At 40.7% G+C, this 21510-nt stretch overlaps 1 protein-coding gene across 1 annotated transcript in view; it reads right to left on the reverse strand.

Annotated features, from left to right (window-relative positions):
* Positions 1–20686, reverse strand: part of LOC310929905 (CUB and sushi domain-containing protein 3-like) — a gene marked incomplete at both ends in the record, with an annotated part of 208391 nt that extends 187705 nt beyond the window's left edge. Inside the window, 2 exons of the mRNA XM_083892768.1 lie at positions 3753–3975; positions 20509–20686. Of these exons, the coding sequence (XP_083748894.1) occupies positions 3753–3975; positions 20509–20686 (401 nt within the window). The remainder of the gene's footprint in view (positions 1–3752; positions 3976–20508) is intronic.
* Positions 20687–21510: the final 824 nt, after the last annotated feature.

A 21510-nucleotide genomic window follows, 5' to 3' on the forward strand; every position in this document is an offset into this window, starting at 1 on the left:
ACTGTTACTTATATTTCTGCAGAAACAGCCTTTTGTGGCCAGTTTGTTGTTTATATTTGTTACCTCTAATTTTTTAAGCGCCAATTGTGACTGTTATACCCAAATGTTGGTGGTACTGCAACTGTGACATTTTTGCACTATATGCAAATTGTATTGTACCTGAATGTTGGTGGTTTTGTTACTTAGCTTTTTAGCACAAAACTAGCAGTAAATAAGTGCTAAATAATTGAAAACATTTTTATCTATTTGTGTCCGTTTACTGTACATGCAACACAAAATAGTACTACAGGGGTTGACCGGCCCACTGGCTGGACAGCCTTCCGAAAAGCTGGCTCTCCGGAAATTTTAGTTGAATAGCCCTGATCTAAAGGTTAGCTATGTTGCATTGGTAACTTGTTTTGATTTGTATATTAATAAATTTAATTTTACAAAGTGAGATAATAGTCTGTAAACAACACAAACATTTTTCCATACTCTTTTCCCTTTTTCCATACTTATCCAGAACTGGAAATTACTCAAATTAAATTCCATACAATGCCATACCTTTCCATGCTGCGTAGGAACCCTGTACACTCGAGAGTAAACAAATAATTGTTCTTAATTTGCAGACACACTCAACTTTAACTTTTAAGTTGGGCTACATATTAGCCAGACCATTCCAGGCTAGCTAAAGCTAGTAGGCTAACCTTAGCTAGCCTTTCCTAGCTAAGGTTACTGTGAGCAAACTGGCTAATTTAGTAATGGAAGGCAGCAGAAATGAAACAAAAAGCCACATACTGCAGTTAGTGATACACACAGGTCATGGTGAAGCTTCCTCCCCATGCTGCTCCTTCACACAGCTGTCACACCTCTGACTAATGAGACTCTGCCGTTTGCTCAAGTGGAAGACGAGTGCTGCGTTCAGGGATAATGGGAATATTGGCGTTTAAGCTTTATTGAAACATGAGGATGTGTCTCTTCTTTATGGAGGGGTCATCTCTCCAGTGCCCATTTACTCTTACTCTTGTTAACCAAGACTGTCATACATTCTGAGTTTGACACTCTGTGTGAAATGAGACTGAGAAGCAACTAAATACTATTTAATTATTTAAAGGCCTGTGTTATATCAAAACTGCACCACAAGTTGATATTGTTGTTGAATTTTAAAGCAACAATTGGCAGTGAAGTAAAAGCTCTGGCTCTATGACAACACCAGTTATACTTAACAGCCGAAATGTTTATCTCAGCATATGAGGCAACTTAAGTAGCACATGATGTCTGTCATTAGTCCTTGTTTTGCCACACTGCTGGCATAAAAGTTAAATTACTCGTATTAAAATGCTCTCTTTTTATAACCCGAGTGCATGAGTCAGTGTTGTTGTGGTAAGGCTGAATATTCTGATTTGTTTTTTTTATAAAACAGATTTAACTGGTATGGCAGCGGAAAAACAGTTGCCAATTCTTTACAGCCTCTGGAGGATGCAGCATGGATAAAAGATATTTCTATCAGACATTTCTGCATAATTGCTCATAGATTTAGTAATAAGTATAATATTGTATCATATGTATGCCTCTTTATCTCCTTTTTTGAAGTGATGTTGGATCAATAAGTAATGTTCTGCCAACTTGGATGTATTAGCGAACTTTTCGTAAGCCTGACCTTGAAAACAGCATTGCGCAACGCAATCTTTTAAGTATCTAAAATGATTGACTTGCTGAAGTATCTAAAATGATTCAGGTCTTGAATTATTCCCCCTTCACAGACAGACACATATTACTATACAGCCTCCATCATAATAGCAAGTGGCATCAGCCCATTTCTGCTGAGGTTGAGCAACACAAATGGCACTGACTTTTTTTTTAGATCCAAAGTTCACCTCTGACGCTTATAAATAAGTGGACAGATACAATTCAGTTTATATAAATTACAGTTTAAAAAAAATAAAAAATAAAAAAGAAGATTTTAAACCTGAAAGGAGTTCACACAATGATTTTGAAGTCTACACACGAGTCCTTTTTTCTCAGTATAACAGTGTTTTGTCTTCGTCTCACCTGGCCCCGCTTTGCACACAGAGTGATGCATTTTACATCGTGACTTACAGATGGAAGGCAAAAAGCATATCAGCTATGCAAGTAAAGTTAGACGGCTGCGAAACCTCAAGACGTCCTTTCAGAAAGCTCTGCAGGATCATTAGAGGAGTGGGTAAAGTCTGACGTCACTGTCCGCCTCCTTGGCTGAAAAAGTCAAGATGACAAAAATGAAAGAAATGTCCTCCTTATCCTCACAGTCCTGACTTAGCGTGAGTCACAAAGCTCGAGTGGAAGACGGCGCGTCTTCCTCACAGCGGTGTCTCTGTCACTCAGTGCAGAGGCTCGGTTCATCTTTGTTTTAACTTCCAGCAGCTTGTTTTTGAGCTCGAGGTTGTAACTGCTAATAATCAGGAAAACACTTTTAGTGAGTGATGGCTCTGCTCATTCTGTGCGCTCCTCACGGAGAATGTGGAGGGGGCAGCGATGCTACAGTCACAGTGTTTTGGTGACAAAAGTTTCACACTATAGCTTTTAGAGCTGATGTGTGTATCCATGCTCCTCGACGCAGTGATAATCACACATTACACTTATCTATGAAGAGGTAATTTGTGGTTTTATTAAATATATTGATATTTTTTTAGTGAGGAAAGGAAAGTGTGAAGGCCAAGGAAGCCTCATCTGCACAAAGCATGTGACTATCATGTCAAAATAAGTATCCCTTTGAAATAGTTTCAATATCAAGTACAGGTTGAGCCCATCACATCTGATGGAGAGAGATACATTGAATGAATACAGAAAAGCTCTCTAAATAAACATTAAAATGGCTGTGCAGTGACTAAGGCAAACAAGATGAGCACTGTGTTAGATGATTTTCTCTCCTATGGTGAAGCATCTGAATAAAGGATGGTGATTACTGAGCTGACCCACGCATCACTGAAGCCAACGCAGCATGCTCAGTCAAAATGTAATAAATGCTGGGGACGGGCTTTTTTGCGTTTGGATTCTAAAACCTCTTAAAGGTCCAGTATGTAACATTGAGGAGCGTTTATTGGCAGATTTTGAAGATACTACCCAAAGTTTTACGTGTATAGTCAGTGTATAGTCACTTTATAGTCACTTTTATAGCTTTAGGTAAGGGCCTTACTTTACATGGGCTGCCATTTTACCTTGTGATGTTTCTACAGGGGTTCAAATGGGCCACATTTTGTATTTTGCAGCCAAAGCTCATACAAAAAGAACAACTCCACCTCAAGGAAATGGCATTGAAAATTAGCAGACGCAATAATTCTGTGGTACATCACACCTGATAACTGCTGTGCATTTCTCAATGGCACTCTTTCTGTCTCTTGACCCTGAATAAATAATTAAATAAATAATTAAAATAAACATAACACTGACGCAAGAAAAGAGGAAGGGAGGGTCACTGTCATTTCCTGATGCCCTCGAGAAAGAGTTTGCAAAGGAGTTTTCCGTTTGTTGCACTCTACAGTCTCACCATTAGATGTTAATATTTCTTGCATATGGAGAAAAAGAGAGGCTATTTGGGGTGTGTGTGAGAGAGAGAGAGAGAGAGAGAGAGAGACAGAGAGAGAGAGAGAGAGAAGGTATAGGGTCTTTGTAATGTAATTTGTACTTGAAAGAAGTGCTCACTGGCTGTTTTCCCTCCTCACATCTTTCCATTCCTGACTGCCAGCCATTAAAAATACCCTTCAAGGTGCATGGCTTCAGGGCCGCTGCCTTACCTTGTCCTGAAGTTAGCCGGGTGTGGATGTCCGTCATACAAAGATAAAAAGTCATATTCCTCCTCCACAGCGAAAGATTGAAAAACTATATGAATCCTGTTCCCCTCCTCGGCAACGATCACCCAGGTACAGTTCGCTCCATTTGGATATCCATATGGAAACCCAGGGCTTTCTATCGTCCCATTCCTCCCTTTTAAAGTGCCTCCACAAGTATGGATAAAACCTGCAATTAAAGGAGACAAACAGCCGGTTATATAACTTTCAACAGCTTGTCAAAACATTGTATTGATTGTTGGGCTCCTTTGTTGTTTCATTCCACCTGATTCAAGCACTGAAGCAGCATTAAATAACCTGAATGGCTTTGGAGCTGTTTTAATACGCCAGAACAGACGCTATTCCTATAGACTGCATGCACTGCGGAGAGTTCAGGTGCAATATTGTTCAGCTCAAAACAAATTGTTTGGAAAACCCACATTGTTCTCAGTTGGCAGAAGCTGTGAGGGAAATCTGGCAACTGACTAAATAGGAGACACATTTTCTGTTTCCATTCATGTTTTCAGTTCCCCTTCAATTAAGAAAAAAAATAGAATAGGCTGCAGCACCAACTGCCATAATCATCCAAGAGAAATGCTTAATTGAGGACTTCAGTGTTACATTGAACAAAATGATTTTGAAGCATCATTACTGCCAAATTCTTTTTTTAAGGGTCAGAAAGCCCAGAGGAAAGTGGCAGGAGAGGTCTGACGATTTGGTGCCTCAAGTGCTTAACAATCTGTTTCACGGCCCACTCAAGAAACATATCTGGTCCCTCGCTGAAAACAGCCTTGACACAGTTTGTAAGTTGAACCTATTAAAAAGGCATCCCTATTTTTGTGCAAGGCTGAAAAATAACGTACTAAGAATGTTAGCGTTGAACCATTCAGCTCATGCGAATACGGTTATATCCTCTGGACATATAGTGTCTCATGGGTGGTGCATTAAGGAATGATGCCATCATTGTCTAACATTACTAATTCCATTGCTTGGCTAACCTTACTGGTGCTGTTGTAAATGAGCACTCCTACACGTTTTTTTTCATGACACCGTTCTTCCTCACTTTCCAGTAAACTCCCACACTCTCACAGTGTTTGAACACGCACCCGTACACTCTGTCACAGCACACAGGAGAGTGTGCACCGTTTTATTTGAGGCTATTTTGAATGTCGCGTAATGAGAAGCGAGCTTAATTGCGATGCAGTCGACGAGGACTGCCGGTCCCGACGAGGTAAGTGCTTGTGCCAGAAAAGAGTTCGTGAAGTTCATGTTCGCATGCGCAAACACACACACACACACACACACACACACACACACACACACACACACACACACACACACACACACACCGTGTCTTGGACATACACACAATCTCTGGGGGGGGAAAGAAACCCCTACACAGATCACAACTGAAATGGCCTTTTAGAGACAATCTACAACGTGCGTGTCAGCTTATAAACTAATGTGAGCAATTAGGCAAAATGTTACTCTAAGCTAAAGAGACAATTAATGTTCTTCTTGTCACTCCAATTAATTGCATTTCTTCTGGACACAGCCAAGCAGCTGTTATTCATCGAGAACATTTTCCTCCACAATCTAAACATCTTGCAACACCTTCAGGATATTGTAGGCCTGACCCAGAGAACATGACAGTACAGTATAGTATTTACACCTGTTGTCGGATCAGTGACTCGCACACACCCCGGCACCAATTCCCTCCTGTGATCAAGTGGCCTGACCTTGTTATGGATACAGTTATAGATACTATATAGAGATACTATATGGCCCTATAGTATCTCTATATAGTTTATGGAGTTGCAAGAACTTCAGCCCAGATTTGTCAGTCACAGATCATTTATTTTCACCACTATGGCGCAAACAGGTTCATCATAGCACATATAGGTGCATCATCCAACCTGCAACTTGGTACATTGTTGCTGCTCTTGGAAATATCCTAATAACTAAGAGAGCCCTTATGAAGGATTCAAAAATGAAGAAAGGTAAAAGGCTGTATTTTACATGACAGGTGATGATATCTAGAGTTATTTTTTATTTCTTGGTGGTCTGTAGAGGATTGTGAATAACTGAGCAGTGCAATATTTGGTCGCACATTCTTGAGTTTAATGAACTGAAATGGGGCCAAACACATTCATGCCTGACTCATATCGCCTTCACCTTTTTTTTTACGAAGCCATCGCCAACATATTTTTCCAATTAATATGTTTGTGTTCCTAATCTGAAAAGTGAAAGAGCACATATAGGGACCGAATGGTTCACGTTGGAATTTTAAAATGATCTCATGAACAAGACATGAGAAAGGCCGGTGTGACCCGCACTCACTGCTAATTTACTCCACTGTTTAATTCACTTTCGTCAAAGCGGAAGCCCGCGGATAATCGGGGGGTGTAGAAATGCATGACATTGCAGTATTTGTACACTGATGTTTGGCTTCATGTTATGATTCATCCTGCAGTCATCTCTCACATTTTCATGAACTTAATTATACAAAACAGAAATTTTGCAAGAATTAAATTTGACCGAGTCATCTCCACAGGATGTTGCAGTGGAGCAGCATAGACATTTTTAAATAATCGAATGCTCCAACATGATGTTATGCCCAATTTACTGTAAGACATAAGGTTATTCAAAGGGAACATTCTAAATTTTAGGTACCGACTATCTAAAGGGACATAAAAATTGTAATTCTTCATGACAAAGCAATTATTAAAACATTAAAAATACACAATTAGAAAAATAAAATAATTTACACTTTGTCTGGTTAAAAAGGATAAGAAAAAATGCAAAGTGTATAATGTATGTAGATCATATATGTAAAACTGAAATTACAAAAATTTTAAGGAAAAAACATGCTTTTCAATTACACTGTAACATGTTTAGACCCCCCTCAAATTTTGCATTTGAGGCTTTCAGGGGGTCTTGAGTGTTAATCAGAGGGGTCTAACCCCCCCAGACCCCCCTGTATTTCGCACAGTGGTTTTAGTTATGGTAAGGTTGTTACTGAATCACTGGATCTTGTGGCTGTGTCACTTCTATTGACCTTTATAGAATAACACTAAAGAAAACTTGTACCAGCAAAGAAAAAAAAGCAGATAACCCTTCTGTCTGGCTCATCTAAACCAACATAATCTTCATGGACAGAGTTTAAGTCCAGCTTTTATCTGAGGTTTTGTCATGTCATTGACACTTTACAGTAACACTCTCAGGAACAGAACCCACAAGGCTCTATTATAAATATGTTGGTGTTTGCTGAGTCTTAGATGGCTAACATTGCAAACTATTCAGAATAATGCTGTTTGTGTGACGTGCTCAGCAGTGTTTGTGTGGCTGATTGTCGTGATGTCCTAAGGATGACGGAACAGATGCTCGTTGCCGAGATATTTCCCTGTTTCTGCCTTTCTCCCTTTCCCCTCCTTCTCAGATCTAAGAATTCCTTTCATCCTTCATTATCCCTGCGACTCTCTTTCACCAGCTGCAGTTTTTGTCCCACTTTGTATCTCCCTCAGCCTTTTCCTTTCTCACACCTCTCTCTCCACCTCACTCACCTAGTTTCATTCACTGCCTCTTCAGCCAATTGTTCCCAGAATCTCTCTTCCCGCTCTGCACTCCACTTCTCATTTTCTCAACAATCCCAGCCTCCTCTCACTGTCCCTTTTAGTTTAGTTTCATTTTTATAAGCTACCCATTATAATATTTGAATGCCCCGTTTCAATGCTTTGAATCATGTAAGCTTGTAATATGTTAAGCACTGTCATCGGCATAAAAGCTGTATCTATAAGAAGAACACTGTAAACATTCATCTTGTAATTTCAAAGAAAGAAACGCCTTTCTTCCTCGTATGGGGGGGGGGGGGGGCATGCAGAAATTAATTTATCACTTAGAACTGCAGTATGTTTTCTTTGGATTCCACTGTCACTGCTTAGTTACCTGCTTTGACCTCCATCATCACTGCAGCTGTAAAAACGTGATCCCTCTGTAATGTCATGCTGCAACACCGACTATAAATTGCGATGAGAAACCAAATTAACAACATGCTGTGATTTCACAGTGGGGAAAATGGAGTTCAGAACCATAAATCAGTATCATAACGCACAAGTCAGAGAGAAACGGGGGCCTCAGCAGGCAGCCCGGCCGCCTGACAGACAGCTCACGAATGAGCCCAACTGTTCCTCAAATACTTACATTTACGCCTGTCCTTCAGGGTACACACACACAAGCACCATGTTTTCTACTGCGCTACACCTTTGCATATAACTGATTGTTACACTTGCTAAGCAAAACACAGACAGTTTGCTTCACACCATGATGAGTTTTTTGTTTTTTTTCTCTATTCGTCAATCGGAATTGTGTGTGTGTGCGTGCGCATGCGTGAACATGCATATTTATATGTGTTGTTGTTGGCCCTGTAGTGCTTCTCACTCATGCAAACAAAAAACAAGACTAATGAGTGTGGTTTTCCAATCCCTTCGCAGTGAATACAGAAATTTTGAGCAGAATGATCCAGTTAATGAACCACATTGCTTTTCCCTGTGTGAATGGAAAATAAGATTGATTTTGTAAATAAAATGCATTATTCATCGTACAAAGTGTCCTATTATTTTTCAAGGGCTTATTTATTGTTTTTCTTCGGGCTTTAACTTTTAACATTTTGTCTTTCCCGTACATGGACTTGTGCTTCAATGACTATGTTGTTTACTGGTACAAAGATAAATAATTATATGCAGCCAGCATGCTTAATATTTTAAGTGACCAAAAAAAAAAGGCGTAATGTAATGGGAGGAGAGCGAGAGAAATTGTCAATTCCAATCACCTATTTTTGAACAGGACATCATTAAATGAGCTTGAAAATAAACATTCACAGTGTGACCTCTTCCCCGTGTAGTTGCTTCAGGATCGTGCGTGGACGAATTAACTGCTAGACCAAGTCTTTTCTTCCCCTGGAAGTGAAAATATAGTATTCAGATGAAGGACTGCAGTTGTTCCATTTGCTATATTGTCCTTAAAGTGCTTTATTGTCCTGAAAGTGTATTGAATTTATCTGCTGTCTATTCTACTGTATGTGTCCTTGTTGAAGTGTCTATTGTCCCTCATTTCTGTGGCAGCCTGCGTGTTCAAAGTCATTTTTCCAATGAGACAATAAAGTTGCTTTGATTTAAGGACTGTAGATTAGAACAAGCAGTGTAACACTGAAAGTTTTCGTGCCCTGATTAATGACTTTCAAAGTACTGGCAATTAAACAATGTTGTAGCTCCCCCCTTTGGTCCAACTTAATATAAAGTTTAGTCAGTCATGCACAACACAATGCCTCAAAGTGGGGTTTTGTTTCAGGATTACTTGTGAATGGTGAAAAAAGCAACTGTATTACATACAAAAGAGTGCAGCTCTGTGGTTCTTTATCAATATCTTTACTGAAAGAACATAACAGCAGCAGGAGATCAGCTGTGAGGTCTCTCTGAGGAACGCTGTCTAGGTCATTGGTCGTTGAGCATTAAAACAGGACTGTAATTTAAAAAAGTGACAGCACCAGAAGAAAGCACTCCACGTTGATGACATCTAACACTGTATTTCAATCATTTGAAGGAGAAAATTAAACTTGCTTCGCATGCACACACATCCTCAAGTATCAACAAATGGGAAGAGCCCGGGAGCTGCCACATGATTGATTGGCCAACGTGCTCTACCATCTGAGCCGCTGCCCTATCACACACACGACAAGTGGATCTATCATTGTGTAAACTGAAACAAGAGACCGGAATCAGTGGAAGTGAATTGGATTCTTGGAAAATTAAAAACGGCAAAAATAAAAACCTCATGCTGCGTTTGTCACTTACTGTATGATATTAATATATTTACACATCTTTTTTTTTTTTTTTTTTTTTTTTAAACCACTTCCCCAGAGTGTTGCCATTACCCATTAACACCCGTTCATATAGTGCATCCGTGTGCAGTTTTCTGTGCAATGTCTAGCCCGCAAGGACACTTTGACATGCAGCCTCGAGGAGTTGGGGATTCAATCACCGACCTTCTTGTTAGTGGACGACCCGCTCTACCAACTGAGCCACCCCCTACGTCTTTGACAGCCTTTTTTCAATGGCCAAGGAGACTGCGGTTAATAAAACTGCATACCTCATTAATAAATGAAGCTCTAAGTTCATTCAGGGAATCTATACGTTTGCCTGCTTCGGTTGTGGTATTCATGCTTCCCCCTGTCTTTATCTCTTCACATGCCTACATATCTGAACTCCACGGGGTATTCGCCTTCCTGGCCAGATGCCCTTGTACTCAACGCTTCCCTGCTGAGGCAAAGTGCAGACTCTGAAGACTTCATCATCAGATTTCATTGGTACAATCAGCTAAAAAGGATTATTTTTCACCCACTTGTCTCCCCCGACTGAAACAATTATAGGCCCAATTATAGGCTCTGTACTTAAATGCCTTTCAGTCTGGATTTCAACCACATGCACTGGATGTACACTTAAACCTTTAAGTAACATTGTGTATATCTGAATTTAAAACGGTTGTCCATAAGCTACCTTGCTCGACAAACTACAAAAGTCAGTGGGACTTTTCTGGCACTGCATCTTATTTACAAATTAGGGACTACTATGCCCAAGGATCCATATCCGGGTCTTTTTTTATCCAATATCTTCATGTTATCATTGTTCCTCCTTACTCATATCATTTCCTCCTCTACAATAGTGGCAATAAAGGAAATACAAACTGTGTCCCCAGGAGAATAAAGGTCCTTACATTGATCAAATCAGAGAGTGGTTGTGCCTAGGGGAAAAAATAAGGTAAAAAAAAAAAAAGGAAATAGCATTTTCAGATGCAGAAAAGAATGAATAAATGCCAGTGCTCAATCATGTATCCACAATAGGCAACTAGAAAACTATTCTGTATGAGCCTATACTTCAACCCGCTAGCACGCTATCATCCAAAAACAAAGAAATAATTCTGTCTAATCAAGATACAGACAAAACCTATCCATGAATTGATTTTAAACAGTCCATCTAACTGTTTTTACAGGTCAAGAGAGTGGAGGCCATGTCACCAAGTCTTTAAATCACAGACACAGCTTTCTATGTGTCAGCAGATAGATTTTAAAATCCTGTTACTTGTCTGTGTAGCATCAAATGGTCCCAGGCCTACACACAACATTATGAAGTACAGTCTCACCTTGGGAGAGCGTTAGTCAGTGTTGCTGAAATTAAAACCAAACAAGGGAAGCAGCTTTTAGTTGTTATGCCACCTGCAGAAAACACCATTATCTGCTGCTGCTTATCAATAAATTGCATTCTGCATCTTTTAATCTTTGTCTAATTAGTTTCTAGTTTTTTAGTTTCCTATGTGTGAAATGCAAGTGTATTGTTTTCTTATAATCCATTAATCTATTATCAACACCACTAATACTATTTGAGGGTTGTGGGGAAAGCTGGAGCCACTTCTAGTTAATGTAAATCAAGAGATTTTTTTCATTTCAAATGTTTTTAACCTACAAACAAACCTTGAATTTTCTTCAAATGTGATACTTCAAATGTACTTGGAGCAGTGGAAAACAGAACTTGCAAGGAAAGGTTGCTGGTTTTGAGTCCCCAGCAGGTGAATGGCTGGGTTGCCCCTGAGCAAATTACCCAATCACCATTGCTCATTGTTAATTAGACATTCTAATCTGACCCCACTGCTTCTTGTGCCAGTCCCAAGCTCAAATAAATGGGAGGGTTGCATCAGCAAAAGGGCACCGGGCATAAAAATCACTGCCAAATCAAATGTGCCGATCTCCCACTGTGGCGACTGCTAGAGAGGGAGCAGCTGATTCTTGAAATAGTTATGTTCGGGGATCACATACCCCTGTCCTGAGCTCTTCTCATCAGATGAGCAGACACTCTGCAGATGTTTAATTGCTTTTATTGTCCTGCTCTCATCATAAAAAATGTGCCAAATATAAATATAACTTGACTTGCATACACAGTATCTTGTAGTCTAAAAATTCATAGAAGTTTGAGTCTTGCTTTGAACACTACTCGCACCCCCAGTCAATATGCATGAATAGTGCATTACCCTCATCCTTCATACATCACATTATCTTTCATCAAACAAATCAAAGTCCAGAATCCACATCCTTACTGAGCAAAGTGCTTTCATGCTCCTCTTTTTTTGCCCCGTTTCTGACATACATTATGTCCTCCGTCTCTGCTTGATACTCCATTTTCATCATGATGGGCTATAGTAAGTGTTTTGTCAAGGACACCTCTTTCTCTGGATGTCGCTTCCTCATTGTTTCTGATGGTGGCCCATCGCAAACACAGAAGCAGGCAGCAGCACCTACAGCAATCAAAGTTAAATTACAAAAAAAAGCTGCATTGATTTGCACCTGACCTCAAAGGTTAGTCAGCCAATACAGAGATATCCATCTGCACTGTCTGGATAAAGTACACTGACTGGAGAGATGGAACCCTGACCATGCAAAACAAAGGTCAGCAAGCACCACAGTAGGCTTCTTTTGCTGTATAACCTTACAAAACACCATAAGCACGCTTCTGTGCTGCCAAGTATTGGTTTTCCAAAATACAGCTTGAAGAATATAAATGAATGCGGCACTGGGAAGCAATTTTACTGTAGTAATCACAAAACAATGTGATTTGATTGATTTTTTTTAATGAAACGGCAAGAAATGAAAAGAAACTGAAAATTACAGATTTTGATTGCATTGATCAGAGGAAAGTAAGAACAGAGAGAACACAATCTAGTGTTGCTTGTCTGCTGTCATAACTTCAGACGATGATGTAGCTTCAGGCTCTGCACTAACAAATCAGAGATGCTGCAGCACTTAATAGTATATTGAGGTTTAATTTCGTTTTTTGAGAAATCCGAGCACTTTTTTCTCCTAGCTATGACAAGCTGTACCCTCAGCTATATATGCATAAAATGTAGAGGGTAGTGAAAATAATTTGTCATCAGCACAAATAGGAGTACAACAATGATGACTGCCAGGGCCGAGAGTACAACCTTAGTAGACAGAAATCCCAAATTGATGTTCGCAAAGAGAAGGATATTATCTGCATGACTGTGTGGCACCTTCACAATTCATACTGATAGAATGTGCATAATCACAGCCGCTCACTATGCTTGTCTGCATGGTTGATGAAAGGAAACTGGGCTCCATACAGCACAAACAGAAAAGAGGCTTTCTACAGAATGACTATTACCTCATGAGTGTGTCATTGCAATTTGGGAAAGGGCACTGAAATATTCGATTTGGAGGTTTTAAATTGCCAACCACTGAGGTGAAAAATATTAAAATCAAATACACACTAAAACACAGCTGGCACATACACAAATACTAACCCCAAATGCACACCACTGCACAATGGGGGAAAAAAACAGAGGTCGTGTGTCTGTGTGGCCAAGTATAATAACATTTATGTTGAATGTTGCTGGTGCCTTCACCACTTCTACCAGCAGATAGTGATTACAGTATTTTGTGGCTAGGCACCAATAAATCCTCAAAGTGCTACTAAGCCATATTGCACCTGATGCCAGGCCACTACTGTGAGAGCTGCTGTACACACAACACAAAACTGTGCGCCAACAACACATCTAATAGGATGCCTGTCTCTCTTGCCTCCAAACAAACAATAACATCAACACTTCACTTTCCTTGGATAAGAGAAAGGGAAAGAGCAACAAATTCGTCTTGCACTTTTTCAATCTGAAGACAAACAGAGGCTGAAACGGAACTCGACTGTTTTCCACTGTCCAAGTAAACATCCATCTCCAGTTTGCAGTCCATACCAATTGTCTAGATGTGTTTATATGTGATAATAATAGCGACTTCATTTCCACAGCACCTTTAGAGTTTACAAAGACACACACACTCAGAGACACTGCAAACTCAGGATACTCAGAAAGACAAACTGAAAGTGCCACGGAAACACAAAACACTAAATGTCAATATAAATAAAAACAAAGGAGAAATAAAATGACTAGAAGAAAGCATGGGGGGGGGGGGGGTGATAAAATACAAACAATATAGCAAGACAACATCACATAAAACAAAGTTTATGAAACTGGGTTTTAGGAAGTTATTTAAGTCACTGAATCTGCAAGTTTATACTCAGGCAGCTCATTCCAAAGTCGAGGGGCCCTGATGGCAAAAAAGCCCAGTCACCTTTAGATTGAAGCCTCGACTCTGGAATGGCCAGAGGGTCTGCAGCTGAGGATCTATGGCTTGAAGCTACAACATTTCTGCATGAGGCTAGACCTAGAAGCTTTAAAAGTAAACATTTTAAATCATTTCTGAAGCCGAGGACGAAAAGCCAGGATTGGTGTGATGTGACTGTCTGTTAAAACCAGTTAGAACCACAACCACCATAGTTACTGAGTTCAGAGCCAGTTGGAGGTGAAAGAGTGACCTTTGATTCACTTTTGATTCGACTGAACTGGTAACTTTCATGCCACCTGCAGGCACTCGGTGTTAGAGCAGAAGCAGCAGAAAAGTCTTCTTTTTCTTTGTGTTTTCAATGCAACTCTCTTTGCAGATAACACAGAACACACACATCTGTAGCGACTCTATTATTTATTAACTAATCTGCAATAAATACATCATTTATTTTGTAGTAAACTAATGAAGAAATACGGTGTCGATAATAAAACAGATATCTACAGTGAAATTTTTATGTAACCCTCGGGTCTATTGATTCTTTTTCAAATTAATCTTTCCGTCTTAAAATACAAGAAGTTTGTGAAAAATCTTCCCACAACCCAAAACGATGTCTTCAGATGTGGCGTCACATTTATTCAAACAACCATCTAAGACCCTAAGATGATCCTTAGTTTGCCTTCACAAAAAAGGCTTCTTCGGACAAAGCAAAAATCAATGTTTGCAGTTCTGAACTACACCATAAAAGACATCCAATCCAAGTAAACAAACTCACAGAGCTGTATTGAAAGGACAACACAATCCACTTCAGATGTTACATACATTGCTTCGAGGTATTTTTATGTTTTTGCATGACAGCTCCACCCTGCATCCCCACCATTACTTTTAGATGTCACAGTTTGGACTGGAAGTACAAATGTAAAACTGCCAGTGCTGCAGTTTCATAATATTGGTGTGGTCTAGGTTTAGATCCTTTGTATCAGTGACTTTGCATGCCACTGCCCGATTAGACTTGATTGTGAACAAACAATGGACAAAGGTGAATAAATGGGTGAATTGATAAATTCAGCTGCAGAGGCAAGCACCCCAGGAAACTGTAAAATCAGATAATTAGTCAATCAATTTTTTTTCACCATGCCCAACAGAAGCCAGAATGTGTTTTCTCGATGATACTATGCATGGGATGAAAGAAAAGCCAAATATTAACTATACGTAGCAATGCACCATTTACTGGCAGTTGAAAACACCTCTCTACCTGCATAGGTCCATCAACGGTCTGTATTTTCAAGCTGCATGAAAAATATGCAACCCTCCAGTGATGCCTACTCACTAGATAGAAAAGTGGTGTAATTGCGTCTAAACAGGCATCTATTGAGCTATCCCCACCTATCATTTTTATTGCTGTTGAAATATTGAACCAAAGCAACCTCCAATAAACAGGCTACTCTTTCAATTGCCTTCACATCACCCTGTTTGTTTCCCTCACCATGCCTCACGCCTGCCTCCCCTGTCACATATCAAAAATCCAGCCGACAGCCACAAACACAAACAGGAACAGCAGTGGCCACTGCAGAGGAAGATTCACGAAGGTACGTGGGTAGGCATGGCTACAGGTTATGAAGTGAATAACGCTAGAAATATGCTATGGATACAATTCTTGACAAGGTTAGAGAGAGAGAGAGAAAACACCCCTTTGGATGAATGCTGCTACGCTTCAGTGAACACAATGAAAAGATATGTGGGTTTATATATAGGGTATTACTGATTACTAAAAGTCACATCGAAGTTATATTAGGTTGATTGGCTGCATTTACATCCCCTCTTAACTGTCACTCTTACAAACATTATGTAACAATATCCCATTTACGTGATCCACGCACATTTCTCTGTCAGGTTTCCTTGAGTTTAAACTCAGCCCGGATAAAAGCCAAATAAATGCTTACATTTTTATCAGCAAATATGCCTGCAGACAGTTAACAGAGTTTAATCCCTTCTGAAAATGGCACCTGAGGTGCAGGCAGTCCACTTTGAATCTGTAGCCCTGACTGTGGAAGCTGCGTCTCCTCAAACTATTACCCTTAATCTTAACAAACGGTGAGCTATTTTTCTTCCTGAAGACAAGATATTGCCAATCTCTCTCCCCCAAGAGTGCTGCTTATATTAAAAGTGATACCTGAGAAGAAATGACTTACTCGGTACCAGCAACCTATGCCCAACCTTTGCAGGAATCTGTCAGCGCCATAAGAGCCTGGTTCCGGCCTGAAGCAATGGGCATGAGGCCAGTCGGTGAGCCGAGTACTACTTTGGTTCACCACAGTTAAATGTCAGCAATAAAAGAGGCATCAAGATTATAGGAGTAAAAGTGCTGCCATTTATCCTGGTAAATAACATTATTTTTTCTACTTTGTTGGTGCCAGGTGATTCTTTGCTGTTCAACGTTTTCTCCGACTTAACGTTCCTATCAACTCCAGCTAAAGTGCGTTTTCAATTTCATTTCATAAGTCACTTATTTTCTGAACCAAATGGTGCGTTACTTATCTACAAACCGTGCATGTCAAGGGAATTATTTGAATCGAATGAATCAAGGTATTTGAATCAATTGTGTTTTTGAGGAAATTTGGCAAGGTTAGATTTAGACAGAAAAGGCACCTGCTTAGAATGAAGACGCAATTCTGATGTTTCCTCTTAGGATCCACAAGACATGAAAACTATGGGATCTCTTTCTCCATAAAAAAAACTCTTGCATAAGACCACAAAAATAATGAATAGATCACCCGATCATCCGTTTGATGTCAAACTGGTCACAAACTGCGGTTTGCCTCTTGGTGAGTAGCTTCTTAGGCTAGCTTTACATGACAACGATCTGAACACAAACGCGTTGCGTTCCCACTTTTTATTTCCCATTTAGACGAGCGTCTTTGGGTGTAAATCTGCATGCACACGGTGAGTGTGTGAAATCTGATGTAGTATGCATGCCAGGTGGCTAGGTGGCACTGTGAAGCACTGTCATACAACACCAGGAGCGCACACATGCGCTGAAACATCCTTCTTCTTCTTTCTAGTAGCGCTGAGTAGCCTACAGTCGAAAACCAAAACATTAACTCGGCGTAATTGCTGAAATGACTCCTGGATAGGTATCAGAGCAGCTAAGGCAACTTGAAAGTCCGACTGATGGATATAATCCGACATGTTTGTTGTTCATGGATCTGACGTCAACGCTAACGGGAGGATAGCCAGCGTGAGCAGCTCAGAGCGTACTTTTGCGTTTTCCACCCTTTAGACGGGAACGCAACGGCAGAGCGTTTTTAAGATTTCCACTCTGGTGGGTGGGTTAATTTTTTTGCATTTTTAATGGCAGCAACTCAATGCATTCAGGCATGTAGACATGGTCAAGTTCAAACCAATCATCATAATGCCCACATCTGTAGGGTTTACAGAGAATGGTTCAAAAATAAATGAAAATATCAAGTGAACAGCAGTTCTATGAGGGAAAAAATGCCTTGTTAATGACAGAAGTCAGAGGAGAATGACCAGACTGGTTTATATAATACCAAGGTATGCAGAAGACTGTCTCTGAACACATTATACATCAAACCTTGAAGCAGATGTGCTATAGCAACAGCAAACCACACCGTGTGCCACTCCTGCCACTTTTTTTTCAGTGTCCAGTGTACCTAATAAAGTGGTCGCACTGTACATTCTCTTCAAAACGTGATTTAGAAAGCAATTTAGTTGTGTTGTTGGGTTTTTTTGCCGCATGCCACACTCAAAGGGACTTAAATCACCTCCGTTCTTCCCCCATTAGAATGTACAGTTGCCCACTTCCACACTTCTTCATCATCATCATCCATTTTGGGGATGAAATATTTGAAGAACAGTTGGATAATGTCCCACACTGACTATAGATAGTGCATAATTACACAGACAAATTGTAATCCTGATTAGCCCTAGCAGCCTTTCCAGTCTGTTTACGTAATCACATTGAGAAAATCTTCATTACTGTCTGTGCAGAACCCACCTGATTACCACAGCAATTACTAACTGGGCAGTACTGGGTGGAAAAATACTTAAAAAGTATATATATATATATATATTAAAGAATATGAAAGATTTAGTATGTTGGGAAAAATCTGTTCGCTGTTCACTGACATGGTTTGTTAAATTATCACTTTCCTCTAATGGGTAATGTGAAGAATTTGCAATATATAAAAACTGAATGTGTTCAAAAAAAGTTAAATACATTTCATAAATTTTTTCAACCATTTCATTACAGTTAGTAATTGTGGCAGTATCAAAGTCAAATACACTGCTGGAACAGCTGTCATGGGCAATTTGGGCTGACCCTTGCCCAGGGACACAGAGGACCAAACCCACAACCTTCCAGTTGACAAACAACCCACTCTACCACTAAGCCACCACCACACCTAAATATTCCAAGAGCCATTAAAGGTCTGGGCACAACTCGAGTTTGATTCATGTTCATTTTCCTTTAACCAATATCATATCACTTCTCTCCAATTATGCGACAAATTAACAAGTGTCAACAATAATCTGTTTTGTGACTGTCATTTAGTGGTATAAAATGTGTAATAGTATTTTACGCTGGTCTTTAGTCTGTTTACAAATTGTTTCCCAGTGTCTTCCACTTCCTAAAATTGTGTAAGTGACCCAGTGACACTGATGGAGTTCATGTCCTCGTCTGTTTGGTTGTGTGCAAGGAGCATTTCACCAGAACACCAACTCACGACTGGAGCCAAGAATCAAGTTGGTGTCTGAGATATTGTTGTGTATACAGAGAGCTCACTGCCCACACACAGGATTTTTGGATCAAATATTATCAAATATTTAGTCAATGAAAAGGCAAATTTAGCAAGGCAGAGATTTAGAGATTTTCTTTTTTTTTACAGCATCATTATCTTAGCGGGAGAAGTGAGTCACAGGGCAGACAGAGAAAATATCTTTTTTACTTCTGTGGAAACATTGTGTCATCTGTCAGAGCAGAAGCACAACAACTCTTCTATGGTTCCTCCTCACTATTTCACTTTTTCCTTCATTAGTTTCCAAGTGAGGAAGACCCTGGCCTCTTCTTCCTCCTTCCCTCTCTCCCTCTTTTTTTTTTTTTTTAACAATCCCTGGCTGGGTGGCTGGCTCTCTAATAAGTAACAGAACTAGGAGGATTGGCAGTGGCCTCAAGGTTTGACATTGCCACATTGTGGGTGGTGATGAAACAGCAACTGTGACCGACTGCACGACTCGACTTGGCTCGGTCTTGGTGGGCGCTGGTGCTCTGCATTCTGCACATCTCAACACGCAGACACGAGAATTACTCACCGAGCGAACAATCTGCATGTAAATTGATATCTGTGAGTGCCCATATCCATATATATATGAGCTGAACGGATAAACTGACAAACAAATAATGTCCCTAGAATGACATTTTTAAAGGGATTGGTAGTGAATTGCCTTTTTTTTTTTTTCCTTTAATTACAAAGTGGACATTCCTGCAGTAAGTGATATTGAATAGAGGGGAGGGAGAGCAGGAGGAAAAACAGACACACTTTTCATGATCAACATGAGTGATACTGCAAAGAAGGAAGAGGATAATATGCATTCGCTTTCTGGAAATGTTTAAAAAGCCACTGGGTGCACGCGTGGTAATTGCAGAGTGTGCTACCATGAGCAACAATTGCTCTGACTGATTTGAAGCTGTTAGTCTGTAAATAGCTTGAGTCAAATTACTGTGGTGGCGAACAAAGTCCCATGAGTTGTGTCACTAAAGACACTGATCTTTTAGTGTCAGAAAAGTGAATTGAATCTCAATAAATGAATGAATGAATGAATGAAGCTGATCATTTTAAGGTGGGGGGGGGGGGGGGGGGGGGGGAGTATAAACATGGATCCAGCAGTTACCTCAGCAACTACAGTGGGTATTCAAATGGGCAGAGGCTGAGAAAGAGGCTCCAGAATACTAACAAGCTCACCTTACACCTGTCTGCACTGGCAAGTCCGATAAACACCAGTCGACAAATTGGCTGCGCACTAATTGCCTCGACCTCCCTAAATGGTTTGGGTAACATTTGTGGTGAGTACTTGGCCTGACGCAAGACAGATCCCACCTCACAATATTTGGGAGAAAAACTCGACTCCGGGGTGGGGGGGGGGAGAGAGGATGTGAATTGGCTTTTGCCTAAATAAATTACAACCTCCCAACATCCTGGAGGAAATCTGCAGTGCATGCACTTGCGCCTCAACAATTCACTAGTTAGCCTACTAAGCAAAGCAGCTCACGTCGGCTATTAGAAGAAGCACAGGCGACCGCAACAATTTCTATTGAGCGTCTCTAAACTCCATCCAGTAAACCGCGGTGCCGCCGCCGCCGCTGCTGCTGCTGTGGGTTATAGCCTATTTTGCGCACGTCTGTAACGTTAACGCTTTTGATTTATCACCCGCATGCACGCGCACGTGCACACACACACACACACACACACACACGCGCGCGCGCCAAGCGCATCAGAAAACATGGATCAATGCTGCAGTGGCTCATACCTTTCACACAACTGAACATCAGCGAAAAGACGAGATTCCAAAAAACAAGTCCCGTCCTAATCCTCATCGTGTTGCCTTGGACAAAGTCCCCTCGGCCACATTCAACACATCTCCTGTTGAAAACGTCCCGCAGTTCAATAGATCCGTCGTAGTATCCGTCTCTGCACATCCTCTTCATGTTCTCAACTATAAAGCATGTGTGTAACCTTTTTTTTGTGTATATATATATATGTTTAAAAAAAAGGAAAGCCCGTGTTTTCTCAGAAGTAGATTCCTCCTCTTTTCCTTTCTCTTCACAGAGGAATGAGAGAGAGAGAGAGCTCAGAGAGAGGGAGACAGGCAGAGCCGCCCGCCGCGTTATGTCAGCTGAGAGGAGAGAAGTGAGCAAGTCTGAATTTTAGGAGAGGACCACGGCAACCTGGACGAGGAGGGCTCAACCATCTCTGCTGAGAGCCAGGGGCATCAAGTGTGAGGATCTGTGCTGGTGCGCTCTCTGCATCTGTCGCTCAACACCTTTTCTGATCCCTCTTTTTCCTCTTTCTTTCTTTCTTTCTTTCTCTTTTTTGAATCGCCACAAACAGACAGAGGGAGAGTGAGAGGAGTCGAGCCTTCACTTTGAATGCTGCCTTTCATCGATCGGCAATAGAGCCGTGCCAGAGAGAGAGAGAAGGGGAGGAGGTGGAGGTGGTGGGTGAGGAGGAGGGGGGGGCGTCCTGTGTTGGTATGATGTAGCTAATGTGTGGGCAACAAATCATGAAGTGGGGACAGGGAGGTGTGGGTGGAGGAGAGAGGAGGAGGAGGAGGAGGAGGAGGAGGAGGAATGTAAATCCTGAGAAAGAAATGAACTCTGTTAATGACAGCGTGTGTATGTGCGTGTGTGTGTGTGAGGGGGTAGTAGATATGTATGTGTGTTCATGTATCTGTCACCTCTTTAGGACCATGTTTGGGCAGAACCATTGACATAAACACTGTCCTTGTCAGAACCAGTAGTCCTCATGGAGA

This window comes from Microchirus variegatus, assembly GCF_963457635.1.
Source record: "Microchirus variegatus genome assembly, chromosome: 1".
Taxonomy (NCBI): Eukaryota; Metazoa; Chordata; class Actinopteri; order Pleuronectiformes; family Soleidae; genus Microchirus; species Microchirus variegatus.